The sequence below is a fragment of the Pogoniulus pusillus genome, chromosome 4, assembly GCF_015220805.1.
Source record: "Pogoniulus pusillus isolate bPogPus1 chromosome 4, bPogPus1.pri, whole genome shotgun sequence".
NCBI classification, from domain to species: domain Eukaryota; kingdom Metazoa; phylum Chordata; class Aves; order Piciformes; family Lybiidae; genus Pogoniulus; species Pogoniulus pusillus.
Window position 1 is genome coordinate 16,908,177 of NC_087267.1, and position 27,874 is coordinate 16,936,050.

Genomic DNA, 27,874 nt, shown 5'->3' on the forward strand with positions numbered 1-27,874 from the left:
AGACGTTGTGGTGCACATGGAACTGTGAAACAAACCTTTTGAATCATGGCACTTTTAACAAATAGAAAGGAACGTCACAGAATTTAAGTCATAGCTGACTCTTGTTTCATTATTAAGTGGAAATTGAAGGTTTACCTTTTTTGTCTAGCCTCTCGGTTAACAAAGGAGGTCTTAACAACTTACCTTTGCTTAGAAGTTAAGGTAATGTCATAAGAGGGAAAGAAAAGTAATTAAGTTTTTGAAATTCCATTTATCATTGAGAGACTTTTAGAGGCTGCTGTGCCAGAGCCCTGCTTGTAAGAGAGGAGCTGGAGGACATGCCTTCAGCTGAGACATCGGTGTTGCTTTTGTTGCTGTGTTCCACACAGCAATTGCTCAGGCCAGCTGGCAGTCACACAGAGGTGCTAAAGAGTGTGGGAAGGTAAGCTACTTGTAAAAGATCGACAGAGCCTTTCTGTCGTGTCAGAGCTTCCTGAAGGAGTCCATGAGCATGAGAACAAAGGAGATTTAACTGATGGAAGCTATACTCTAGGTTTTTAAAAGCTGCTTGGTGAAGTCCCGCCCTTAAGAACCTCGGTGAAACTAAGCAGCCAGAAAATAGAAGAGAATGATCTCCCGGACAAAGGGCTGAAGAAGAGCAGTAAATGGTTGGTTTCTCAACAGAGAGAGATTGCTAGTGGAGGCGTGCATGAAAGCTGCACTCTACAGCATGTTCAGAAGTGAGTCTGGAAAAGGAACTGAAGGGCAGATTGCTGAAGATATCACATTATTTAGAGCACAAAAGCTGCTTTTGAAGGTGTGCAAGTGAACCAGACGATATTAAAAGGCTTGGCAGATTAGATGAAAATCCAAGTAAATACACATTGAAACTGTAGAGGGTGGAGAGGGGAAACAGACTGAACTTCAAAGTCTTTTATGGAGAACAAAGAAATAGAGATTATTCTTTTTTTTACATTTCAGTTTTGCTTCCTAAAGTACATCAACGTTACGATTTGGATGGCGATGCCAGTATGGCTAAAGTGAGTAATTATGATTTAAATGTATATACCTGTCTCAGATAATGACACTGAAATGGAATTTCAGATTGATAATGTTAGTGACACTATTTTTAATTGCTGGTGAGGATTCTGATTGACAGAACTGTATTTATTGACAAGAACTCCAAAAATATGTTAAAGCCATACTTCGTATACAAAATATGTCTGGATCTATATTATTTTTAAAAGAACAAAAGCCCAGAACAGCCTTCTAAAGTCCAGGTGTTTTTTACCACATAATTCAGTGAGGGAAGAAAAGAAGCTTGTCACTTTGGAGTCCTTAAGTTAGCTAGAGGACTCGTCATGATGGGAGAAAAGAAGCCTGCCACTTTGGAGCCCTGAAGTTAGTTAGAAGTTTCATCACATTCCCTCTGATGGTGCAAACCTCAACATAAGAAAAATAACTTTTATCTTTCTCTTGAGAGGAGTCTGTAGGATTCTGCAGGAGAGTGGAATTTACTACCTTGCAAATTTCAGAATCTGTAGGAGACAAGTAGATATTTCATTCTTTTGTGTTTTTTTTCTCTAAAACTACTGAACATATGCATTGCCCTGCAATATGAACCCCAAAACTCATGCAGATTTATGAAGTAGGTATGTTTTATTACAGTGATGGGTGCAGGCAGGATTGCTCCATTAATCCTGCACACCCCATGCTGGCACAAGCCACAGTTTATGTCACGAGAGCATGTATATTCATATTAGGAGGTAGGGTTATTACAACTATTTCTTGGAGTTCATTAACATGAGTATTTTCCCATTCTCTGCCCCAATTCCAACAATTCCAACCCTGGTGGTCTGGAATGGTTATCTGTGATGAACATCTTACACAGTCTTCCTTCCAGGGTCTTTCTCATCTCTGGTTAAGCAGACCCTTCTTTGTTGCTAATGTCAGGATATCCTTGCTTCTCCTTTACCTCCTTCCTGCTTTCCTTAGTCACTGCAGGCCTGGGTCTTTACAAGATTACTTATCACAGTTCTCCAATGAGTAGCTGCAGGCACTTCTACAGTAGCCCTTGTTCAGGTTTGCAGATTATCCACTGATTACTATAAACAAACATCTCTATATCTGGTATTTTACAGTTTGTCACAGACACCCTCAAAATGAGCATCTGGGCTATGAGACCTTTTTACCAGCATTCCTTGATTTTTCTTATATCAGCCCTGCTTTGCCTGTGTGGCCACCCCTTACATTGTGCCTTTCAAATACTGGCTGGAAGAGCCTTGTATTCAGGCATGGTAGTCGAGAAAGCACATGTCTCTTTGAATTACCAGAGTGTTAAGGAGGGGTTTTGAATCTGGGTTAGAAATGAACAGTAACGAGGCTGACACATAAAGTATTAAATCGTATATTAAATATATAAAAGAAAAAATCCCCAAACTTATTTACAATTAACACACACAGATGCTGTAATGTGCTTGGTAAAACTATTCTTGTGGAATGTATATATACAGTCAGATTAAATTTAAATGACTTTGGAAGATGATAGAAAATGTTTGCAACTGGAGAGTCTTGCAGCACAAACTGCTGCTTAAAGCTTAAACATAAACTTTCACAAACTTCAGAAAAGAGAGTTAGTTTACTTGCTGGTCAGAGTCTCAATACTTGTAATCTAAAAGTATAGGTAGAAGCGTAAAGGAGGAAAGATACAGTCCCAGCCACGTGGTGGCCTTCCACGTGGGGATGATGCAGCGGGGCAGATGGAGTTCATTGTCTGAGAAGGTCCACGGACACGAGGGAAATCCTCCGTGGCTCTCCCGAGGTCATCGGGGTGGTCGAAGTAGGAAGTCGAAGTGGTCCTGGGTGAAGCAGGATCCAGGTTTAGGGGCTGGAGCAGTCCGAACGGGTGCTGTGTATAGCAAAGGAGTTGTCCCTCGGGCGGGAGCGGCGGACCGACAGATCCCGGTGTTGCTAGGTCGTCACCTAGGCTCGGTACGAGTCAAACAGACTCGAGTTCGGCTGAGCTCAAGTGGGCAGCTGCATGCCAGCAACGTTTCAGTCCGTTGGCTCAGTGCAAAGACAGGCAGGGTCAGGTCTGCCGTTCCCGGGGGAGGCAAGTCTCCAGCTACGTGGTGCAAGGCACACAAGGCAAACGGCTGGCGGACAAAACAAAGGCGGCAGCAGCAGCATCAAACAAACGAGTTTGCTAGGTTTTTAAGCAAAGTGTCTTTGACCAACAGCAACAGTTAAAAATACCCCTAGAACCAATCTTATTTCACCGAAAAAGGAAATGCACATGCCTAGCATCCCTGACCTGTGTTTACCAAGGCTACAAAATAAGGCCAAATATGGTGTCTTAGTGATAGACTGAGAGGCACCAAATCTTTTGTCTGCTTTCCCGAGCTTCTTCCACTCAGGAAGAAGGAGGGGAGGGGTGCCAGGGCGGGTGTTCAGCTAGGTGTTTAGGACATGTCTTGGATAGGTATTCTAGGTGTAATTTGGACCTTCCACCACACACAGTCTTTAAAAATTAATAAGCAGAAAGCCATCAGTTTATATGAATTATGTCAAATATTGTGAATTAGAATTTTGAACAGTTTCAGAAATTATAGGGAATGCAGCAAACTTTTTAATGCAGTTAGGTGAATGAGGAGAGCCTTAGAACATAAAAAAGTGTGTAATTTTTAATATGCTTCTTTTAATGTTATGTGGTTAATGCCTAAACTTCTAAAGAAATGTACTTGTGACTTTCCAGAACTGTAAAATACATTCTGAGAGTAAATGGTGTAATGTTTGTTTATAAGAGACTTGTGTTCATGCTTGACAGGTATTTCAGCATCACTGGAAAAAAAACTCAATACCACATTTACTTCTCCCTCCTTTAGGAGCCTTTGGTTATCTCCTGACTGGAGTTTGGGCAAATTTAATCACTTTAAACTGCCATTCTTCATCTTGCTCGCTCTTCTTTTAATCTGTGTTGCTTTGTTGTGATTAATTGACTTGAAACAATCGTTAAGAGAAGGGCTGATCAGCACTAATGGTGTTTGCTTTTCCCACTAGGCAGTAACAGGTATCGTATGCTATGCCTGTAGAGTTGCCAGTTTGCTGCTACTTTACCAGGAGCTGATGCGAAAAGGAATTCGATGGCTCATGTAAGCATCTGGTTGGATTTCATTGTGCCTTTTTTAATTCTGTATAGAATCACAGAATCATAGAATTGTCCGGGCTGGAAGGATCATCCAGCTCCAACCCCCCTGCCATGGACAGTGACACCTCACACTACATCAGATTGTTCAGAGCCACATCCAGCATGACCTGAAAAACTTCAGGGATGGGGCTTCCCTGCACAACCTGTTCCAGTGTCTCACCACCCTCATGGGGAAGAATTTCTTCCTAACATCCAATCTGAATGTACCCACTTCTAGTTTTGCTTCATTTCCCCTAGTCCTGTCACTACCTGACACCCTAAAAAGTCCCTCACGAGCTCTCATGTAGGCCCCTTTCAGATACTGAAAGGTCACAACAAGGTCTTCTGGGAGCCTTCTCCTCTTCAGACTGAACAACCCCAGCTCTCTGTCTGTCTTCATAGGAGAGGTGCTCCAGCCCTGTGATCATCTGTTTGGCCCTTCTCTGGACACGTTCCAGTACATCCACATATTTTTTGTAATTGGGGCTCAAGATGGGGTCTCACCAGCATGGAGTAGTTGAGATATAATGTGATTATTGATACATAATGCTGTGATCTCCAGAGAAGGGCGACGAGGCTGGTGAGAGGCCTTGAGCACAAGCCCTATGAGGAGAGGCTGAGGGAGCTGGGATTGTTTAGCCTGGAGAAAAGGAGGCTCAGGGGGGACCTTATTGTTGTCTACAACTACCTGAGGGGTGGTTGTGGCCAGGAGGAGGTTGCTCTCTTCTCTCAGGTGGCCAGCGCCAGAACAAGAGGACACAGCCTTAGGCTGCGCCAGGGGAGATTTAGGCTTGAAGTGAGGAGAAAGTTCTTCACTGAGAGAGTCATTGGACACTGGAATGGGCTGCCCGGGGAGGTGGTGGAGTTGCCGTCCCTGGGGCTGTTCAAGGCAGGATTGGATGTGGCACTTGGTGCCATGGTCTAGCCTTGAGCTCTGTGGTAAAGGGTTGGACTTGATGATCTGTGAGGTCTCTTCCAACCCTGATGATACTATGATACTATGATACTACTATCTTAGGAGGTTTTCATTACTTCCTTGAATACGAATAGGCTTTCTGATTTTTTTCTTTCTTTCTGTTTTTAAGGACAATAAGGTCTTGGTTTTTGCAATTTCACTTTCTTCTGTGTATAATTTAAGTCTGTCCTCTGCTATTAATATGCAGGTACAATCGAGCAGCTTGGATAAGATAGTTTTAAATGAGGATTGTACTAATGGATCTCTAACTTAAAGCAATTCTTACTAGCAGTTATTGCTGTAGATATATTACTCTATTTCTGATTGCTGATAGGATAGCAATTGAATACTTTTGTTATAGACTAATGCTTTGCTTTTTTAGTGAAATAATCAAGGATGATTATAATGAACTGGTTCATAAAAAGACAGAGGTTGTCATCAGGCTGGATTTCTGCAGCAGAAACATTGAGAAAGCTGAGAAAATGTGAGTAAAAGTACTATACTGAACACATTGATTTTTTTTATTACCATCTTTAATGATAGTGGTATTTTAAGTTATGTTTATTTACAAGATTCTTGCATATTAAAAATCAAATATCAACCAGCATGAATTTGCTGATGGCAGTGACTTAAGCAGATTTAGTAATATGCTTTACTCACAGTGCTAATTTTGCTGTTTGACCTAGTGGGAACAAGTAATTACTATTAAGTAGTGATTGTATTGGTCTTTTGTATTACGTTGCTCTTTTTCTCTTTCCTTCTCTGCCTCAGCTTGTCGGCTGTTGACTTTAGAACTGTAACAAAGCTTGAACAAAGAATGAAGTAGCTTTCCTTTCATTAGTGCTTCAATGCTTTTGTCACCGAGTTTGCTTTTGTATGTTTATTAAGGATGCCTCTAAATACTGCCCCATTCACAGCTTTAAGACCATAACATTTTCTGCATGGAAGGAATTTCAATGTTGAACTATAAAGTAGAGCAGCTGCAAAAAACCACTACCAAAAAACAAAGCTGCATTAGGCTATCACTAGATCACAGTGCAAGTACATAAGGATGCCAAAAGTAAAGTGCCCAGGAAGTTCTACTTCTGTAATTTTTTTAAATGCCTAGATATTATGTTATTTTTGTCTGTTTTGGTTAAGTCAAGTGGCAGAGGTCTGGAGCACAGTCTCACTGTTGCCAGTGCAGATCTCCTATATAGTAGCAAGGGTTTTCTTGAGTACTTTGTTTAAAACTGACGAAATGTACAAGGAGCAATTACAGAATTGGGTTCTTTCAACACATGAGACTTACTTCTCTTGGCTTCCACTCCAAGAAAAGCAAATGTTCTGTAGTGGACAGACTCGTCTGCCCTACCTCTTTTAGTCAAGTGTCTGCAGGAGATGGGATTGCACCATTGAATTCTCCCTCCAGGTTTCATTCTTTCTCTCTCCTGACCTTTGTTTCATCTTTGAGTTTTACTCAATGTTCAGTTCTCAGTCACGTCTTACAGTGTTTTGTTCAATCTTCCCACAAACTAGCACTGGCTTAGTTTCTAAAACATGCAATTGTTAGGAGATCTGATACAAACTTTAAACCTCAGCTCTTCAGAGGATTCTTCTATAGGTAGTTGTTCTCTTTTTCAGCCTACTGCTCCTTTCCTCCAAATGGCATCTTGGTTATAGGATTCTCTAAACTTGCTTCCAGGCTGCTGTGAAAATGCAGGTACCCACAAAGTGGCTACATGTGGAGCCACTGAGTTTGCAGAGTAGACTTAAGCTTTATCGGAGCTGTTACACACATGCAAATTGCACTGGTTGTATGTAGCCATTATGGATTTGTTGGATCTGCAGTGTGCATGCCAAATGGGTACAGACTGATACACCTGGGCTTTAAGGTACTTGATTTCAAAAACAACCCCAACACCCAACTACCTACTGTGAAGCTGGCAAAGTTGGTAACTAGCAACCTGTGTAGCCTAGATAGAAATCATCAGAGCTATAATTCAACCTCTTCTTCAAGCCGTGTTACACTAGTTGACAGGACTGGTTCTTGTTCACTCAGTTTGATTCAGATAGCTTCTTCCTGTAGTCTGCCAGGTCTCCACAGAAGAAAGCCAAGTAGAGCTCCAAAGAAACCACTGCAGGTTCTGCTTTGTGACATACTGCACTCAGCAGTATGTCAGAGAAGCAGTGTAAAAGAATTACATTCACCTGCAAACTGGAGTGGTTGACACAAGAACAGAAATTTGCAATGTGTTTGCACATGATCTTTTAGCCTCTTACACAGGGGCAGGATTTTCAGTTTAACTGACTTCTGAAGACTGTTAACAGAGTTAGCAAAGGACACATCCTCTCCTCTTGTTTATCCTCCCTTTTCAAGGCTGTACTTCAAAATATGACAGTGCACAGGTTTTATTTGAAAAGGTAAGGTACTGAGTTTGAGCAAAGCATGTGGCTTTTTGAAAGCAGCTGAGCTGGTTTTGATGGTAGTTTAAAAAAAGAAAATGAGACTCACCAGGCAAAAAATGTCATGATTTATATGGCACATGAGCTGTGGTCATGTAGAAAGTATCAGTAGGAACAATAGGAAATGGTTCTTCAGATTTTGGTAACTCCATCTTTCCAGTAAGTTTCCCTAGGTGCACTCTGATGCACTGGAGTATTGATTTGTTTAGTCTGTGTCACTGACTGCTTTAAGTAACTGGTTTGTTACCCCTTCAAAAATTATTTTATGAGAGGAAATAGTTTTCCACTGCCTGTTGAGTACAAGTAGTGACAATAGAATTAAGTCAGAAATGGAAGCTCTGAATTTCTTGTGCTAGTTTGAAGCTAGCTAGAATGCTTTGGTGAGAAGAACTAGATTACAGGCTGTGAAAGGAAAACAATGGTGATGTCTACTGCACTCATAGGCTTGCTGAGATGCATAGGAACAAGAAATAAAAAACCATAGATAACCACTCTCACTTGGGCTGCTGGCTGAGCTGCATCTTACTCTCTAACCTCACTCTCCATTTTGGACTAATCCACTTTGCTTCCTAACCCCCCTGGCCGAACCTCTATTCTTCCTTAGGACTGGGGTAAGGTTGATAGGGGTAGGGGGAAGGTGAAGGGGCAGTTGAGAGCCCCTCCTGGGGACTCAGGTTTCTGGGAGGGGAGTTGTGTTTCTGTATTACTTTTTTACCTCGTATATTTCTGTCTATAACTGTATATACTGTAAATATCTGCTTGTATATTGTGCTAGCTGTAAATATAAGCTTCATTCATATTTCCAGAGCCAGCTGAGTCTAGTCTGGGTGATTGCTAAAGTGTGGGGGGGCAGGGAACACCCAAACCATCACATTTAACAGTTGAAATGTAGAGGAAAAATACTTCTTTCTGTAACCAAGATGTTTGCAGTATTATTTGCCACTAGAGGTTGTCAGCATTTTGTAGTTGCTGCTTGACAGCTACTGTGTTTCATATACCTGAGATTCAAGGAAAATGTTGAATGTATTCACTGCTTTTTTAACTGTGCTTTTTTTTGTGGTCAGATATGAGAATTTGATGCAGGTCAACTTGGAAGCATCAGAAGTGGATGAAATTTCAGAGATACACACAAAACTCTTGCGTGTAAGTATCTTACAAAGTCTCTATCATTCTCAAAATGGTGTTGCTAAAAAAAACACATATATAAAATAAAAGAGTGGGGTTTAGTGAAGCACAGGATGTGTTATGGTTTAGAAGGGACCTCCAGAGATCTTCGAGTCCAACTCCCCTGCCAGAGCAGGACCATAGAATCTAGCACAGGTTGCACAGAACACATCCAGACAGGGCATGAAAGTCTCCAGACAAGGAGGCTCCATAACCTCCCTGGGGAGCCTGTTCTAGGGCTCTGTCACCCTTACAGTAAAGAAGTTCTTCATGTTGAGGTGGAGCTTCCTGTGCTGTAGTTTACATCCATTGCCCCTTGTCCTGTCACAAGGCACAAGTGAGCAGAGGCTGTCCCTTCCTTCATGACACCCAGCCCTCATCTGTTTATATTAATTTAATAGATGCTCTTTCAGCCTTCTCCTCTCCAGACTAAACAGCCCCAGATCTCTCAGCCTTTCCTTGTAAGGCAGTGCTCCAGTCCCTTAATCATCCCTGTAGCCCTCCAGTAGATCCCTGTGCCTCCTGAACTGGGGAGCCCAGAAGTGGATGCAGTATTCTAGGTGGGGCCTCACTAGGGCAGAGTAGAGGGGGAGGAGAACAGAATAACAAGTCTGAATTTTCACATTCATAGGCTTCCAAACTTTGTTAAAATGCCCAGACTGAGATGTGGATATCTTTCTGAAAACAGGGTAAATCCTTTTTATTAGCATGGTGTAGGGAAAATGTAAGTTCCTGAAAATACATTCTTGTTTTCTAAAATGCTTAAGTAAAAAATTGCCACCATTAAATGTATTTTGTTTCCTAGTCTTTCTTTCCATTTCCTTGAAGTATTCTTAGCTGCTTCATTGGCTTTCTAAAATGTTATATACACAAGCACTTTTCAGAATGACCTGCTTTGAAATGTGCATTATGACAAAGTAAGGAAGAATTGAAAATAACTTCACACACTGAATATCCTGGATCAGTGTACAAAAAGCAAAAGGGGATTAGTGTGGTTTTATTTTGAAAGGCAGGGTAAGAAAAGTGTCTATTATGTCAATAGTCATACAAATTCTTAACAAACCAAATGAGCAAGTGTAGGAGAAAATAGTGACTATATTATAAAGTGTAGGAGAAAATAGTGACTATATTATAAAGATAGAAACTTATTGTTGAAATAAAAACATTAATTAACAGAAATATCATCAAAGGTGATTCATTCTTTAACAATATCATGCCTTACCCTGTGTTTAGTAAAGCTTAGGCAGATAGTTCTTTGGCATATTCTTTAAGGAAGGGTCAGCAAAACAAATGGGTCTATAGTATCAGTGTGTTCAGTCTGTTTTCAGCCTCAAGTGATTTTTCACTTTATGCAGTGGTAAAATGGAACTTTCTTGCTCTTAAATAGCTCTCCAGCTCTCAGGGCACGATAGAAACTAGTCTTCAAGATATCAAATCCAAACTGTCTCCTGGTGGCTTACTGGCTGACACCTGGGCAAATCAGGAAGGCATGCATCCAAAGGACAGAAAGTGAGTAACTGTGTTAGTTATTTTAATAAGTATTTAATTCTATATCGAGTCATAAGTGATAAAATTCATTAACAGGACTTAAATTTCTATATAAAATATCTAATTTTCTTCCTTTTGTCACTCCAGTCCAGAAAGGCTGCAAGCGCTGCTAAGATTCATCACAGATATTTATTATCAGTTCAAAAAAGACAAAGCAGAACGGAGTAAGTAACTTATTCAACTAACTTTCAGCATGAACTACAATGCAAAGACAGATCAGTCTTTGTTCTACTAGGATATTTGTGATAGGAATGGAGAGTTAGTCAGGAACTGGTCTTTCTAAGCAAGATACTGTCTTAAAGCCTCTGTGAATCAAACACCACCACTCATCTCCTAAGTTCGAATTGCAGGACTGGAAAGGAGGAAAAAAAAGTAAATCAGCACTTTTACCTATCAGGATAGGAGACATAAACCATATAGGAAATGGGTAAACTTACTGGAGCTTTACATAAATACAACTAACAGAATGAAAGTGGTAATGTCTGTCATCTGCTCTGATCCTAGGACTTCCTTACAATGAAGAACAAATCCACAAGTTTGACAAGTAAGTTTTGAAGTTACCTGTGGAAAATACCATGGCTCCTTTCACATGTTCCTGCCAATAACCTCTTCTATTGGTTTTTATTGTAAATTATAACCTCTTTAGGATTGCTTTGTGGAAAAAAAAAACCGATTTCTTTAAATATCTTAAAATACATAGTAGTGCCAGCATATGATAATGCACCTCCTTTAAAGCACTGCTTTAAAGCACCTGCTTTCTGGCTCTGGAGTATCTTCATGGGTACTTCTGAATGTGGGCTTGAAATACTGTTCATTATCTGGGGACAACTGTCATACAGAAAGGTTATTTCCCTGACTTTTTTTTTTGAGGGGGGAAATGACAAAAAAGCCTTCAGTAAGAATAAAGTGACTTTAAGATGGAGATAGTTCCTGCAGATGAATAAAATATGGACTATCTGATCTACCAGGAAACAAAGCATACAAAATAAGTTTTACTGCAGTTCTCCATACCTGTTTAAAACTGTCAGTTATGAGGTGTCCACATTGAGCATCTGTATGTCACCTGGGTGTCTGGACCCCCACTAGGCTCCACTGACTCTGCAGTTGAGTATTTGTAAACAGCTGCTTTGCTCATACTGCTGTCCTTATCTCAGTGTGGATTCAGTTCCCCATATGCAGATGCCTTATATTGTGTAAGTTACTCTTAGGCACCTGAGGCGATGCTCTGTGACTGGGAGGTATCTTTCTGGATAGACTGTCCAGAGCAGGGCAGGGTATTCTGGTTCATCTCAAATGATACCAGGTGTTTATGTGTAAGTAATTAAGTTACTATCCTGGTAGCTGATCAGTTGAGTGGTTCCCTGGACTTTGCTGAGTGCTGTCTTAATTTAGATGCTGCTCCTGTAATTCTTGCTGTTGCTACCACTGGTGAGGCTTAACAGTAACAGGTAGAAAGGTAACATGCAGAAGGCACTGATGTACTCATAGCCATGACACTTGGGTTTTCCCACAGTGAAAGCTAAATGGGGTAACTATGAAGTGGAAGGGAGCTTGCCTTAAGATAAAGGACAGTAGGGGCAGGAAATCTCTTAAGATAAGCTGACAGAGACTTGGACACATCGTTGCCCCTCAACAGCGAGGGCCTGAACCTCATGTGAGAGGTAATGTGAGCAGTAATTTTGTCATACAGACTTAAGGATATCATTGGAATATAACCAAACACTGGGACACAATCTGTAGCTCATTTTAAAACTCCCTTGGGCAGGTTAAAGAAGTTGTAGAGCTTTTCCTACTACTCGGAATGTGTCCTTGCATTAATAGGTGAGTAAATAGGCTGGTAAGGTTTGGAAGGGACCTCTAGGGATCATCTAGTCCAACCTCCCTGTTAAAGCAGGTTTACCTAGAGCAGGCTGCACAGGATGGCATCCAGGTGGGTTCTCAATGTCTCCAGGGAAGGAATCTTCACAGTATTTACCATTAGATAGACAAGGATGCAGCAGTTGGTTAGGATTTTGTTTTGGTTGAATGATAAGCATGCATGTCAGAGGACAATCTAGCTACACTCCAGCCAGAATTTGGATTAACCAACAGCTATCATGCAAGACTTAATGACTAACACCAGAAGCAGGCACTAGGCTGTAATGTCCCAGCATCCTTTAATTTCATTACTGGTGCAGTGGATAGCGTAGTAAGGCAGTTGCACTGGGATTGCTGTCTGCAGCACTAAGCAGAATTCAGTTTGGTTTTGCTTTCCTATCCTTATCTCCTTCCTTTTTTAATCTTCTTATAAATTTACAGACACAAAAATCCTGCTTTTTTTGTTGCATGCCTATTACTCAGCATAATGCATTATTCATACCTGCTGGAATAAGGGTTTCTGCCCTTGCCACTCAGAACCACTTTCCCTTAAATATACCTGCTCAGATAAATGCTGTCTCGGAGAAGGCTTTTGACCATTTGTTTCTATAGACATAATTGCAACTAAATGCTTCAAATATTTTTTTCTCCCTGATAGAGAATATTTTTGAAACATAAACTGTCAAAATTGATGCAGTGTGTTGAATCCATACACATTACAACAGCATGAATAAAGGTGGATGAAGTAAGTCCACATACCTCTTCTCCAGGTTTTGGACAGTAAGTTAAGGGTAACAGGGTTTTGAAAGCAGTCTAACACTGTTCTGGCTGTTTCTCTGTTGCAGGCAGAAGCTGTATTTGCATGCTACAAAAGCCATAGCTCTATTCAAAGATGAATGTGTCAGCAAGTATGATGCATTTTTGGACAAGGCTGAGGACTGGTCAAGGCAAGCTGTTGAGTTCTTTAATATTTGGTAATATTCATTGCACTACTTTCATAAAAGAAACACTTCAAGAATAACTTTATTTTTCTTCCATTTTAGGAAAATGCTTCACACAAGGAAGCAGTTACTGGCTCTTACCAACCAGTGTTTTGATATTGAAGAAGAGGTATCCAAATACCAGGACTATATAAATGAGGTAGAATACTTCAAAATTATGTACAGATAAGACCACTCCACAGTGTTTAATGTCAGTAGTGTTGTTTATAGGGAGTCTAACATGAATGCACTCTTGCTAAAACAGAGGTCTGCATGAGTGTAGGATTTGGTCTATGGTGGCTTCATTGCTGATGTCAGAGCGGCGTAGAGAGTAGTGTCATTTTTTGGATCCTGACTTGATTTTGCAGTTTGGCTTTTTTAATTTTTTTAAAAATTTCTTCTTTTTTTTAATGGAATTGGTTTTGAGGTTTGCTTTTGGTTGTTTGCAGTTTGGTTTTGTGTTTGTTTTTCTTATAGTGTTAGCATTTTCCTCCCAGAATCTGTGCAAATGGATCTGGGTTCATTAAGAAGTGTTCTTTGTAACTGTTAGCATAATAATATCTAAGCATTCAGAAGATTATCTTAATAATAGAACTACTGCTTCCATAGTCAAGGTTGGGAGATGCCTCCTTAAGGATATGTGCTAAACTAATGCTGCTGGTGACGTGAAGGAAAATGTGTTAAAATTGGGGCTGTGACTTTGCAGGATGCAAGCTTGACAGATTACCTTAAAATTGAAAGAATAACCCCCATTTTCATACACTGTAATCATTATTTAAAGAGGAAATAGAAGTGAAACACCTGGTAGGTGTAAAAGCTATGAAGGAAAGGTAGATTAGCATTTTACTTACTTGTTTGTATTTTAGGAGCACTACAAGTGTCAGGTTTTTATTAGGATTCTGTTGCCTTAGGATATCTCCAAACAGGCAGATAATTCCTCCTTTTGGCATTTATTATTAAAGTATAAGACAGTTATTAAGATGGAACAAATCAGGGAACTATAGGTTCTGACAGTACAGAACATCTTCTGATGATGTCAACTTGGGGAATAGCAGCTGCTTTACTACTGTAATGATTTTATGAGGCATCAGAACAATGGAGAATTTAAAAGAAGATTTTAAGGTGGATATCAAGCTACATAAAACAACTTAGACTATAACTTAGATTTCTTTTTATCTACTCCAGGTACAAGATTCTCTGCCTCAAAAAATGTTTGCAGCTTCCACTGGGATGAAACATACAATGAATACAGTCTACCCAAGCTCAAACACCTTGGTGGAAATGACTCTTGGGTGAGAATTTCTTATTCAGATTGATTGGTGTAATGTTCTATATCACTTATACAGATGAATTAATTACATGAATAGTGATTGCTATTTCAAGAGCAACAATATCATATTGCAAAAAAGCTTTTATTTTGCTAAAGTGGTGCAGATTTCTAAGTAGTAGGGGACAAGGGACAACACTAATGTTTCTTCCATCATTTTTAGGAAATAACTAACCTGTTTCCTATCCCTTATTTTCTATGTATTGGCATGCTGCAAGAAGGCTGTCTGGTGGTGAGTGATCAAAGGAGATACCTGTCCCTGTACAATCTTGTAACTTTTCTTTCACATCTTATTACTACAGTATGAAGAAACTAAAGGAGGAAATGGAAGGGGTTGTTAAAGAGCTGGCTGAGAACAATCACATTTTGGAAAGGCAAGCAATTGTTTTCCCTTTTTGGGCTGATACTAGGAAGGCACTTAATTTGATACATTTTGTAGATCCAGAACTTAAACTAAGGGATGATTCCATAATCTCTTTAACTGTAAATACACTGTTGAAGTGTTGAAATGAAGTGTAACCAAAAAACTTAGGCAAAACCCTGAAGCATTACTGTAAAATCATTCTAACACAGCAAACGTAGCATTTTTGTTTCATGCCACTTACGTTTAGCTAACAAAAGTATCTGTTGCACAGATTAATTCTGTACTTACACACAATACTGTGGTGCAGAAAGCCAGTGGTGTCTTTTAGCTCCTCTCATGTTTAGACATCATACTTAACAGCTGTGGAATGATACCAGTCTGAATGAAAAGACTTTGCAGGTTTCATACTGGTTAAATAAAGTGACGAGAAAGAAGCCAATGTATTTCTTAAAATCCTGAGAAGGTATTGTCACTATCTCATACAGACTGACTTTGCTTTATTTCCTGTGAAGATGAACTCTGTAAAGAGAGTCATCTCCTGAAAGCTTATGGGGAAATTGTTGGTAGAGCTCAAATTTGTCTTCAAGCTGAATGGGTTATGTGGGTTTTTTTTTTCTCCACCCCTAGTCTTGGAGCATAGTATTCATCTTTCTTCTATTTTCACATACAAAAGTTAGATCCAAATGCATGTGCTGACAGTTGGCAGGGGAAAGTAAAAACCCTTTTAAAAATTAAAATGAATTGAGGATTGATTCTGTAATGTAGTCAATCACCTAAGAAATGCTTTTTTTGCCTTTTAGATTTGGTGCTTTGACTACTATGGATGGTGGTCGTCGGAACGTGGACTGTATGTAGCTTTCAAAGGACCTGAAAAGGACTTGTAATTGTTTTTTGTCAAAGGGGAAGTACTGTTGGGACACTGAAAGGCAGATAATACATCTGTATCCAGTTGGGGTTTTCCCCTCTACAACTGTAGTATTAAAAAATGTAAATATGTATAATATGTAAATATAAGAGAAATCTCTATCTTTTTTTTTGGGGGGTGTGGGGGGGTCAGTGTTAGGATAGAATTACTCCTGGCAGGGAATTTAACTCCTTGGAGGTTTTTTGATAAAGTTCTAAAGGGAAAAAAAAAAAGTGTTGCTGATGCAAATGACATTTGTTGGATTTGAAGAGTGCCCTTTTTTTTTCTAGAATGCAGTCTAGTATTTATTGCAAGAGGACTTGCAGAGCTCAACATTAGGAATAGTCTTTAAAGTGTGCTTTGGATTTCCTTTAATGACTGATACTATGTGGGAGTCTAGCTGAAGGAGTGATCATCACAGAGCAGGATGATTTTTTAAGTCAAGTCTTTTAAAATCAATGTGAACAGGGACAAAGAGCGCAGATAGGACAGAGTAGGAATGCATTTTGCTTTCCTTTTGCATCCAAACTGTTTGCTTTTACTTGAGAAAACACATCCACATTAACTTTTTAAGTTCCTCTCCATATTTGGTGCCATTTCTGTAATCACTTGACTTCTCTGCACATGGAGGTTTTGCACTCCAGGTTGTCAGACTGCATGTAAAAAACTGCTCTTTGAGAGTACAGCATTTTCAGGATTCCCCTGAAATCCTGTTGCTCACCACAAGAGAACTGCGTTCTTAAAACAAGATAGCTTTTTCAGAGTCCTGCTGGAGGGCATAACTTCTAGAAGAGATTAAAAGTCAGCATGGGGAGAATCTGTGGGCAGTCAGTAGACCAGACAGCAGCATGCCTGAGTGGTAACTGAATAGTGGAAAAGTAAGTGACAGATCTAGATCTTGGAAAAGGTACCACCCTCACTGCTGACTTACTAGCAAGATACCAAATAGAGGTGGAAAATTTACTAAGACCTACATACTTGTTTTCCAGTATCACTAATTACTGCTTTCAGCACTATATGATCAGGTTGCAGAGATGCAGAATGAAGGAGTCTGCTTCAAAGTATGTAGAAGAGGAGAAAGAAAAGAGGAAAACAAAGGAAAAACTCAGAAAACATCTGTCACTTTGGATACTACAGATCTACCGATGTGTTTCATATGAAAAGTGTCCAAATATGACTGGACTCTTTTCTTTCCCTGTGGAAACCAGGCCATTGACGTTCAGTGACGTCCACTGCCACTTCTAATTGCTATGTTTGTCTGTTAGAAGAGCTGGTCTGACTTAGGACTTTCCATGATTAACAGTCAAACATTTAGGTACAAACAGAACAGCAGGAACATTTTATAGTTTTGTGATGCTTATTCCCTGCTTATCTCTCCAGGTCAGAGGATTTTTATTGCATTAAAAAAAACCAACAACATGATTCTTTCATTGTTAAAAGGAAATTCACTACTTTGATGTCTGAGAGCCACTTTCTGCTATTCTTGGTGAGATTCCAATATTAAAAGGCAATTCAGATATTTTTACACTTCCATACTCACGTGAGCAGCTTCTTTTTTTTTGCAGGCTTTTTTCCCCAGAAAAATCCAGCTATGCAAATGGAGTGCAAGTTTGTTATGTGTCTTTCCTTGGCAAGCTGTGGCATTCTTAACGTTTTGGTTTAAAACACCAGAATCATGTCCAACTGGAATGTTTTTAGGCCTGCTGGTACACTGGTTCATTCACATCCACGCTGTCATTAGAACACCTGCATAAGTGTTAAACAAAAAAACTGAATTGGTGTCTCAAACTGTGCCTAAATTGTTATTTTTTACTGTTTTATGCCTGTAACTTCAAAGATTCTTAATTCTGAAAGAAATGAAGTGTTAGCTGGAATGTATATTTTTCAACTTCTTTGTATGGAAGCTGTCTGAAAAACAAAGTTAGTGCAGTACCTGACTTTTGTTTATTCTTAGTATAGTCTCTATGTGTAGGTGCCACATTCTTTTACATGGCTGAAAATGTTTTCTTATGTTTGCTTTAAACATTGCTACGTTTAGTGTTGCTAAATACATCAGCAATCTTAATCTCCTTAACATTTCTTTTGCTAAAGCAGTTTTAACTAAGCAGCAGCTAAGGAACTTGAAGTTATCAGCTGATAATCTACTGGTTCCATTCTTATGAAGGAAGTGTCTTTTCAAAGTCATAGTGTAGCATACAGTACCATCAATTTTTGGCTCAATCTAAGCATCCTGATACTATCAGTCATGCAACTGATTTGCCAATAGAAATAACAGAAAGTGATAGATGGTTCTTCCTCCTGAAGCTGCCTTACTGTTTTGGAGGGGTCAGCCTACTATATTACTGGTCTGTTATTTGAATAAGCCTGTCTTCATATGAACTGCAAAAATGCATGAGTGAATGACTTAAAGACATAAATACATCATCAACCACTTCTTGTACGGTGTGTGCTTGCTTCTGTGTCTTCCCATGATTCCGCTTTCTTTCAGTGTTACCTTTATAGGTCTTATTTAAATACAATACAAAGCCTGAAATCTGAAGGTGCAAACTCCAGCTTAGCCAGTTGTCCAGAAAGCTCATCCTGGACAACAGAATCGCCAGCACAGGCTCTGTGGTAGAGCCACTAAGCCTTGGCTTTTTTTAATTTAACCACTCTGCTGCCAATCAGCGCCAGTTTAGAAGTGTAACGTGAATCATTTGGGCTGAATGGAAAAGATTATCTCTGGGGGGTTTAAAGCTTGAAGCTTAGAGGAGAGGAGATGTGGAATAAAACTGCACTTGTATGAACTTTTTTGAGTAAAATTAAACACATGAAGTAGTTGCATAGCCAGGAATCCCTGCCAAGGGAGGCACAGCAGTTGGTTTGGCAAGCCACATTTAGTTAGCTAAACCAGTGATGGCTTCTAGCTAAGGACCTGCAAATCACTGGGGTGGACACCTACACCTTAGTCTGTGCAGAGGAAAACTGGCCTTACCAGCCTGTCTGTCTTAGTTTAAAGTGAGACAGATGCTCTTTTACAAAAAGGGGTAAAAGATAAATGTTTCACACACAGGATTGGAAAGTTTAAAGTCATACAACAGTAGAAAAGCATATAAGATACCCAAAAATCCACAGTACATCTCTGCCATGCTTCATATACACCTCTCTCTAACTGAGGACAACACACTCAGGCCTTCAAATGCTGCCACTCTCCCCCCCACCCCTCAATGCCTCTCTAAGTCCATACCAAAACAATTAAAATTCAGCTTGGCAGCTCCAGGCCCCTATTAGGCCACTCCAGGCCTAACTGGGAGCTTTTCCAAGTCTGACCTAGCCTCACTCCTTCACAGGAGATAAGCATGTCCTCCAAGGAGGAGAGAAGAAAACTGTGGTCAGTTTTATAGGGATGCAGGACTTATGGCTATGAAATACGCTTCCCAGTTCACCTCCTGGACACACTGGCCCTCTTGCAGGCCTGTACCTTTGTGAGTTTTTTGTGATGGCTTGGGAATTACCTGACCTCCACTGTTAGGGAATTACCCAGAATAGACTCAGTTGGCAGGAATGAAGCTTTATATTCACAGCTCAGCACAGTATACAAGCAGATATTTACAACATATCACAAATCCATACAGCTATATATAAGTTAAAGGCAATACAGAAACACAACAGCCCTCCCAGAAATCAGCGTCCCCAGGAGGGGCTCCCAACCACCCTTCCACCCCTCTACCTTAGATAGAGATTAATACCATTGTCAGTATCTAGTTAAACCCGAGAGCTTTTTCTCTGTTGTAACCCCTTGCACTAATACTCAGAGTTTAATTTTTTTTTAACCCCCCCCCCCCCAAGAATGTTCAGGGTTTCAACCATTCAGGGCTGCAAGCACTGGTTTTAGGAGGCTGTCCCCATCTCACTCACCTGCGCCTTTGCAGCTTCACTACTCTCCTGCCACGTGCAAGACTGTTTTCTGTGTCTCGGCAGACATGATGCCCAGTTCCCTTCACACTTCCCACAGATGCAATCTACAAAGTCAACACAGAGACATTTTAGAATACAGTAGCTGGAAGATGCAACACAAACCATCCAGTATGTCTTTCTCTACATTAACTAGCACCAACTTTTCAGGAATACTTAAGATACTTACAGAAGCTGTTCTAAAACATGTCTTGGATCAGGCTCATCGGAGGAATTGATTTGCTGACTCCTTGTGTGAGAAAGAGACTGAACCTTTCCCGGGAAACATGAGTGGTTTTGCTTCCCCCAAGAGGGGATGGCACCCAGGGCTGCTCAGAAGCCTGCCAGATGCTGCGTCTCAGGCTCTCCAGGCCACAGCTTCCTGCAGCAACAACAGATTGCTTTAACCACAATGAAATTCAGTTACCTGTCCTTAAAGAGTGTCCTGCAAATGAGAAGTACCAGCTCTCCAGTTGGAAAGTAGGAAGGAACAGATGTTAAATGCATCCCAGAAATAAAACATAAAGTCACAAACCCACACACACAAAAGCCTTTTACAGGAAACACAGGCTCCACCTTTAACCCAGCACAGGCTAAAACGCCCTTGCACTGCAATTTTTCTCCCTTCATTTTGACCATTTAATAAACAAGAATTAAAGGCTTGACTCCACAAATAAAAACTACCTCTGTGACAGTCTGCTGAGATGATCAGTTATCTTCAAAATGACAACCCTGACCAGAAGGCAGCATGCTCAGCTGATATCTGAACTGGTTTGTCCACCACATTTGTGAGATCCAGTCAGCTTTTATTTCTTGCTACCCACTCAATGAAAAGTGCTACGATAAAGGCAAACACTCCATGCCGGAGCTCTTCAGTAAACCAACACTGCTGATCAGTCTTAGCGGGGCAGAGGCTACTCCCTGGAGCTGAAAATTCCCTTGAATTGTAATTACCTCACATCCTGATCTTTTTATCCTTTACAAGCATCAGGATTTGTAAAGAGCTTTAAAAAAGCTCTGTGTTACTCTCCTTGGCAGATACACACAGGTGAGCCACAGGTGCCTGAGTGTTTGAAAACAAAACCAAATATTAAAAACCTACTGCACCTTCTGTGGCCAAATTCTTCACCCTGAATATGCAAAATGTTTTGGTGATGAAGCTGCCCCTTCAGAACACAGAGCAGTACATTCTGCATCAGGTAGTAAGCTTAACAGCTAGCCCAAGCTAAAGCTATCTAGTCACAGGATGGGAGAACAACAGGGGCTAGTGGAGCCATAACAAGCCTATGGAGAAGTTAATTTCCTCCACGCAAGCTCTGAGTGAGAAGTTACAGGTGGTTAGAGGTTGGTCCCCAATACTGGCACTTCACAGCAATGTACCACACAGATATTTTTGCCTCTATTTTCCAAAGGAAATCCATTTCTGAGCCACTTGCAACGAGAAATTGGGTTTCCAACATTTCCACATTTTAGTATCAAACCATCCCTACTGTCAGGGTTTGTGACTGAGGCCAGATACAAATCTGCAACTTGGTTTCAGGCAAAACAATTAAGCTCCCTTAAACAGACAACCAAAACCAACCAAACTCAAACTAAACTTAAAAAAAAAAAAAAGAGAGGAAAAAAAAAAAAAGAAGCAATCTTAGAAACAGAAACCAAACAAAAATCCCACGGCATTTTACAAGAGCCTTACCCTTTAATTTCTCACACGTTCTAATTCCCTTCCCTGTGGGTCCTGGTTAGCCAAGAGCCATGGCACCAGCCTGTGGCTACCTGCTGCCCTGGAGTCCCCCAAACCAGAGCAGTTTCCCGCCATGTCCACACGGCGGCAGCAGCGAGCACGACAGCGTGCAGCACACGCCCATAGCAACGGCGGCGCCACCGCCATAGCAACGGGCTCAGTTCTGGGATACTGGGAGGACACTGGAGTCACACTGGGAGCCCTGAGAAGGGGTTGTGGGTTACTGGGTGCACGAGGAGAAGAGGGAGGGTACTAGGAGCACTAGGAATTTGGGGATAGTGGAGCACTAGGAAGAAGAACAAGGGGACACAGTCTCAAGGTGTGCTGGGGGAGGTCTAGGCTGGATGTTAGGAAGAAGTTCTTGCCAGAGAGAGTGATTGGCATTGGAATGGGCTGCCCAGGGAGGTGGTGGAGGCACTGTCCCGGAGGTGTTCAAGCAAAGCCTGGCTGAGGCACTTAGTGCCATGGTCTAGTTGACTGGCCAGGGCTGGGTGCTAGGTTGGACTGGATGAGCTTGGAGGTCTCTTCCAACCTGGTTGATTCTATGATTCTATGATAGCACACTGGGACCATCCTGGGAGCACTGGGTGGGCCTGGGGGTCTTTGGGTATTTACTGCAAGCACTGAAATCCATTTTGGGGTAGCGAGAGGGACTTGTGAAGACACTGGGGCCACACTGGGCTGGACTGGGACAATTCTGAGGCCACACTGGGAGCACCAGGAGGGCACATAGTGTTACTGGGAGCACTGGGATGAGATTTCAACAGTTACTGAGAGCACTGGTGGGGCTGGGAAAGTACTGGGAAGTCGGGGAGCACTGGAAGGCACTAAGGGGCATTGGGTGCTGCTGGGAGCACTGGTGGAGATTAAGCAGTACTGGAAGAGAGTTTGGGCTATCGGGAGGACATGAGGGGCCACACTAGGAGCACTGGGAAGGAGGTTTGAGGGTTACTGGAAGACCTGGGAGGGCACTGAGAACACTAAGAAGGGAATTTGGAGTTACTGGGAGCACTGGCAGGATCTGGAAGAACACTGGGGCCATACTGGGAGGGCACTTACAGTATCACAGTATCACCAAGGTTGGAAAATACCTCATAGATCATCAAGTCCAACCTGTTACCATGGAGCTCAAGGTTAGACCATGCCACCAAGTGGCATGTCCAATCCTGCCTTGAACAGCTCCAGGTATGGCACTGGAAGCACTTGAATGGGATTTTGCAGTTACTGGGAGCAATGGGGTTTGGGGAGGGCACTGGGAGCACCAGGAAGGAAATTTGGAGTTACTGGGAGGAACTCAGAGCAATAGGAGAGACTTGGAGGGCACTGGATGTTTCTGGGAGCACTGGGAAGGGAATTTGAGTTTTACTAGGAAGGACTGGGGAGCACTGGATATTACTGGGAGCAGTGGGAGAGACTGGGCAGCATGTGGTGTTAACGCTAGCACTGGGAAGAGATTACAGGATACTGGGAGGTACTGTGAGGACAGTGGGGCCACAGTTGGAGCACTGTAAAAGAAATTTGGGGGTTACTGGAAGCACTAGAAGTGAGGCCCCAAATCAGGAGGGGAAAAGAGGAAGAAGCAGGGGCTTTTGAAAGGGTTTCTCCATTTGAGATAGAGACTTAGAGGGGAGGATCAAGGTTCTAAATGCTTGCTGTTAATAGCATTTATGGGCAGTTTAGAAACCTTACAACTAGATACCATGCTACTCCTGCTTAGTCTTCTAGTTACACTTCTGGAGTCTCTAGGCTGCAAAGAGTATCTGCTCACACAGACTATGTAACAGAAAGTGCAGACTGCTCTCTTCTGATTTTAATTCTCTCCTAACTAAAAGGAAGCTACACCCAAAGCAACTTCAAAGTCCATTACTTACGTAAGCTGTTCTAAAATGTGTCTCAGATCCATCACATCGGATCAACTGATTTGTTGAATCCTCGTGTAAGAGAGAACAGTCTCTCAGTGAATGCCAGAGGTCTTCCCTCCCCTCTGAAAGGACAGTGGCTCCATCCCACTTGGCTCAGCTCTATCTGTGTCCCCGTGGATCCATCCAGCTCACCTGAGTTCAGCTCGGCTCTGTCTGTCTCCCCTTGGCATTTGAGCTGGGTGTTCTGAGCATCTGAGAAGCCCTCTGTAATATGTCCATGAGAGATGTTCCTTCTCCAATTGGGTAGCTCTGGCTTTGGAAAGAAAGCATTATTTTAGCTCAGCATTACAGAATGGTCTGGGCTGGAAGGCACCTCCAAAGGTCTTCTAGACCAACCCCCACTACAGTCAGCAGGGACAGCCTCAACTACATCAGGTTGTCCAGAGCCCCTGTTGAGCCTCACTTTGGGTACCTCCAGGGATGAGGCTCCAACCACCTCCCTGGGCAACCTGTTAAGAGTGTTCCACCACCCTCATAGTAAAGAGCCTGTTCCTAACATCCAATCTAAATCTGCTCTTCTCTGGTTTGAAGCCTGTGCTAGTTTGAAGCAAGCTTGAATGTTTTGGTAAAAGAACTAGACAACAGGCAGTGAAATGAAAACAATTGATGTCAACTTCTCTCACAGTCTCGCTGAGAGCTCTGGGAAGAAGAAGTAAACTTTCTCCATATTGGTTCTTCACTCTTGCTTTTGCCTTAGACCGAGACACATCTTTCTAACATCACTGCTTTCTAACCCTGCTCCCTAACCTCTTGTCTGCACCTCTCTTCTTCCTGAGAACTGGGGTAAGGTTGAGAGGGCCGGGGGAGGTGTTGAGGTGGTTTGAGAGCCCCTCCTGGGGACTCAGGTTTCTGGGAGGGGAGTTGTGCTTTTGTATTGTTTATCCTTTGTATATTTCTGTATATAATTGTATATAACTGTATATATTGTAAATAGCTGCTTGTAAATTCTGCTAGCTGTAAATAAATTGCTTCATCTATATTCCCAGGGTCCGTCTGAGTTAGCTGGGGCAAATTCAAGAGTGTGGGGGGGCGGGTAAGAGCCCAAACCATCACAAAGCCACTGCCCCTCGTCCTATCACCACATTTTGTAAACAGTCTCTCTCCAGCCTTCTTGTATACTCCCTTCAGGTACTGGAAGGCTGCAATTAGGTCTCCAGGCTGAACAATCCCAGCTCCGTCAGCCTGTCTTTGTGGTAGATCCTCTGACCATTTTTGTGGCCCTCCTCTGGACCTGCTCTATCAGATCCATGTCCTTCCTATATTGAGGGCTCCAGAGCTGGATGCCATACTGCAGGTGAGGTCTCACCCGAGCAAAATGGCAGAATCACCTCTCTGGATCTGCTGGCACTGCATCTTTTGATGAAAAGAATTTTCATGGTCTTCCTCTGGACCTACTCTGTCACATCCACATCCTTCCTGTATTGAGGGCTCCAAACCTGAACACGGTACTCCAGCTGAGGTCTCACCAGAGCAAAGTGGCAGAATCACCTCTCCATCTCTGGCCACTGCTGCTTTTGATGCAGCCCAGGATGTCACTGGTCTTCTGGGCTGCAATCACACACTCATGTCCAGCTTCTCATCTATCAGCATCCCCAAGTCTTTTTCTACAGGGCTGCTTCCTGTCACCTCTTCTCCCAGTCTGTATTGATAGTGAGGACTGTTCTGGCCCACGTACAGAACCCTGCACTTGGTCTTGCTGAACCTCATCAGTATTACCAAACCACAGAGAAATGGTCTGTACCTTTGTCCTGTTTGAAATGGAGAGAGAACTGCGAGGAATATGACTTCTCTAATCCAGCTGTGCCACTCCAAGGTGCTGAGCAGAGCCTCACCACCTGCCTGTGCAAAAGGAATGTAGCACCTGTCAGAATCTCCCCCAGAACACCTCTAGATGCCCAGCGACCTATACATGCACCCAGACCCTGTTGCTTTCAGAGCTTTAGGTGCCTCCAGACTCCCTTCACATGCTGGAGGGCACACGGCCGGGGGTCCCAGGCCTATAAGGACACCAAAAACCAGAGTGAGACCTCCCCAGGTACTGTGGGCCCCCAAAACCTGAAAGCCTCTAGAGACCCCCTAAACCTCACTGAACCCCCTCCTCCCACTGCCTTCGGGACCGTCCAGAGGGAGCCTCTAGAGGCTAGTGGGTCTGAGGCGATCCACTTTAGACGCCCCCAAACCCGTTTAGAAGCCACTCAGGCCCTTTCGCAGCAGGTGGCAGCAAGCAGCAGCTCATCGTGCCCAAACGGGGGCAGCGGTGACCGCGAGAGTCCGTGGCGCTAGGCCGCCGAGGCCCGAACAACGCCACGGAACAGCCCGGACACTGTGGGGACCCGACAAGAGACCCTAAAACCACACTGAGACCCTCCCCCCACACCGAGCTCCTTCGGGGCCCTGCAGAAACGCCCCGGGAGCTCCCAGGGGATCCTCCGAAGGCGCCCGGACGCCTCTATAAGCCATCAGAGCATTTCAGGTGATCCAAAAAGGCCGTCCGAGATCCCCAGGCCTATTTTAGAGGATCCCAGACTCTGTATGTCTCCAGACCTCCTGTATCACACCCAACACCCGTCCAGAGGCCTTCAGACCACCTGTAGCTGCCGAAGGAGACATGGCTGGAGGTCCCGAGCCTGCAGCGACCCCAAAAACCAGAGCGAGGCCTGCCGAAACCCTGCGCGAACCCCCTCCGCTAGAGAGGGCGGCGGCGCGCAGGCTCCCGGGGCCGCTCCGACGCCGCGATCGGACTCTCCGGGACCCCTCTGCTCCCAGGGCAGCGCCATCGCGCCGGCGGCACCCGGGAGCGCGACCCGGCCCGGCCCCATCGGGCTCAGCTACCTACTCGGTTCGGTTCTGCTCGACTCGGCTCCGACCGCCCCGGATCCCCTCCGACCGCCGCCGCGGGGCCCGGCTCAAGCTGCAGAGCACATGCGCGACACCGCCCTGCGCCTCACGGCGCTTGCGCTCCTGCAAGGCCGAGCCCCCGGCATGCGCCGCTTCCACGGCAACGCGCAGCTGCACACCGCATGCGCGGAGCCCGCAGCCAGCTGGGCTTCGTAGCAACGCGCAGCTGCACACCGCATGCGCGGAGCCCGCAGCCAGCTGGGCTTCGTAGCAACGCGCAGCTGCACAGCGCATGCGCGGAGCCCGCAGCCAGCTGGGCTTCGTAGCAACGCGCAGCTGCACAGCGCATGCGCGGAGCCCGCAGCCAGCTGGGCTTCGTAGCAACGCGCAGCTGCACACCGCATGAGCGGAGCCCGCAGCCAGCTGGGCTTCGTAGCAACGCGCAGCTGCACACCGCATGCGCGGAGCCCGCCGCCAGCTGGGCTTCGTAGCAACGCGCAGCTGCACACCGCATGAGCGGAGCCCGCAGCCAGCTGGGCTTCGTAGCAACGCGCAGCTGCACACCGCATGCGCGGAGCCCGCAGCCAGCTGGGCTTCATAGCAACGCGCAGCTGCACAGCGCATGCGCGGAGCCCGCAGCCAGCGCGGCTATACGAGAACATGGACTTCATAGCAACGCGTCGCTGTGCGGCGCATGCGCGGAGTCCGTAGCAACGCGCAGCTCCGGTGCCGCCGCAGTCAGAGGTCCTGTGGCACATGCGCCAACTCGCTTAGAACGCGCTCCCACCGCTGCAGCACAGGGTTGGATATTCTTAAGTCGTCTTTATAACACAGTGGGTGCTGCGTTCTTAACTGTAAGCGCTACAGGCTGAGGACAGAGCAGCCAGGAAGAAAGAGACCTGGGGGTGCTGGTAGATAGTAGCTGAACGTGAGCCAGCAGTGTGCCCAGGTGGCCAAGAGAGCCAATGGCATCCTGGCCTGCATCAGGAACAGTGTGGCCAGCAGGACAAGGGAGGTTATTCTGCCCTGTACTCAACACTGGTCAGGCCACACCTTGAGTACTGTGTCCAGTTCTGGGCCCCTCAATTCAAGAGAGATGTTGAGGTGCTGGAACATGTCCAGAGAAGGGCAACAAGGCTGGTGAGGGGCCTGGAACACAGCCCTGTGAGGAGAGGCTGAGGGAGATGGGGGTGTTTAGCTTGGAGGAGGCTCAGGGGTGACCTCATTGCTGTCTACAACTACCTGAAGGGAGGTTGTAGCCAGGTGGGGTTGGTCTCTTCTCCCAGGCAACCACCAATAGAACAAGGGGACACAGTCTCAAGTTGTGCCAGGGGAGGTCTAGGCTGGATGTTAGGAGGAAGTTGTTGGCAGAGAGAGTGATTGACATTGGAATGGGCTGCCCAGGGAGGTGGTGGAGTCACCATCCCTGGAGGTGTTCAAGAAAAGCCTGGATGAGGCACTTAGTGCCATGGTCTAGTTGACTGGCTAGGGCTGGGTGCTAGGTTGGACTGGATGATCTTGGAGGTCTCTTCCAACCTGGCTGATTCTATGAAATTAATTGTTTTAAAATATCTATGAAAAAAACCCCGAGATTTCTGTCTTTTTAACTCTTCACAGTAATACCTACAAGCTTAAATAATTCTTAATCTTCCCCTTCCTCTCTCTCCCCTAAGAATTTTCAGGCTTTTCGAGCATTCGGGACATTTAGAAGCGAGGCAGCAGCACCGAAGA

At 43.7% G+C, this 27,874-nt stretch overlaps 2 protein-coding genes and 1 long non-coding RNA gene across 5 annotated transcripts in view; 1 reads left to right on the forward strand and 2 right to left on the reverse strand.

Annotated features, from left to right (window-relative positions):
- Positions 1–18,149, forward strand: part of TBK1 (TANK binding kinase 1) — a 32,421-nt gene extending 14,272 nt beyond the window's left edge. For 2 of the 3 annotated variants that reach the window (XM_064142258.1, XM_064142259.1), the window contains exons 10-20: positions 961–1,019; positions 4,039–4,130; positions 5,503–5,604; positions 8,630–8,708; positions 10,117–10,238; positions 10,365–10,441; positions 10,782–10,821; positions 12,980–13,081; positions 13,178–13,274; positions 14,300–14,406; positions 14,744–14,948. In XM_064142258.1, coding sequence (XP_063998328.1) covers positions 961–1,019; positions 4,039–4,130; positions 5,503–5,604; positions 8,630–8,708; positions 10,117–10,238; positions 10,365–10,441; positions 10,782–10,821; positions 12,980–13,081; positions 13,178–13,274; positions 14,300–14,406; positions 14,744–14,948 — 1,082 coding nt within the window. Of the gene's footprint in view, positions 1–960; positions 1,020–4,038; positions 4,131–5,502; positions 5,605–8,629; positions 8,709–10,116; positions 10,239–10,364; positions 10,442–10,781; positions 10,822–12,979; positions 13,082–13,177; positions 13,275–14,299; positions 14,407–14,743; positions 14,949–15,605 lie in introns of those variants that run through there. The other variant, XM_064142260.1, reaches the window with a different exon arrangement.
- Positions 9,401–12,994, reverse strand: LOC135174743 (uncharacterized). The gene is made up of 2 exons (XR_010302069.1): positions 12,178–12,994; positions 9,401–10,629 (listed from the first exon to the last, which is right to left on the reverse strand). It is a non-coding gene; the product is annotated as an uncharacterized LOC135174743 (long non-coding RNA).
- LOC135175039 (uncharacterized) lies at positions 15,987–26,602 on the reverse strand. Its single transcript, XM_064142867.1, has 6 exons — positions 26,142–26,602; positions 25,047–25,144; positions 23,438–23,558; positions 19,833–20,024; positions 19,607–19,710; positions 15,987–17,455 (listed from the first exon to the last, which is right to left on the reverse strand). Exons 1-4 carry the CDS (start codon positions 26,600–26,602, stop codon positions 19,976–19,978), a joined length of 729 nt encoding a protein of 242 aa, XP_063998937.1. The 3' UTR covers positions 15,987–17,455; positions 19,607–19,710; positions 19,833–19,975.
- Between the last annotated feature and the right edge of the window lie 1,272 nt (positions 26,603–27,874).

Bases quoted from the DNA above. Each gene is read 5' to 3' on its own strand.
- LOC135175039 (XM_064142867.1), bottom strand. From the start codon at position 26,602: ATGCGGTGTGCAGCTGCGCGTTGCTACGAAGCCCAGCTGGCTGCGGGC. The intron at 25,145-26,141 runs GTAGGTAGCTGA...CCTTTTGCACAG, and splicing joins GTCGAGCAGAACCGAACCGA to GCAGGTGGTGAGGCTCTGCT. The intron at 23,559-25,046 runs GTACAGACCATT...TTCTTTCCAAAG, and splicing joins CCATTTCAAACAGGACAAAG to CCAGAGCTACCCAATTGGAG.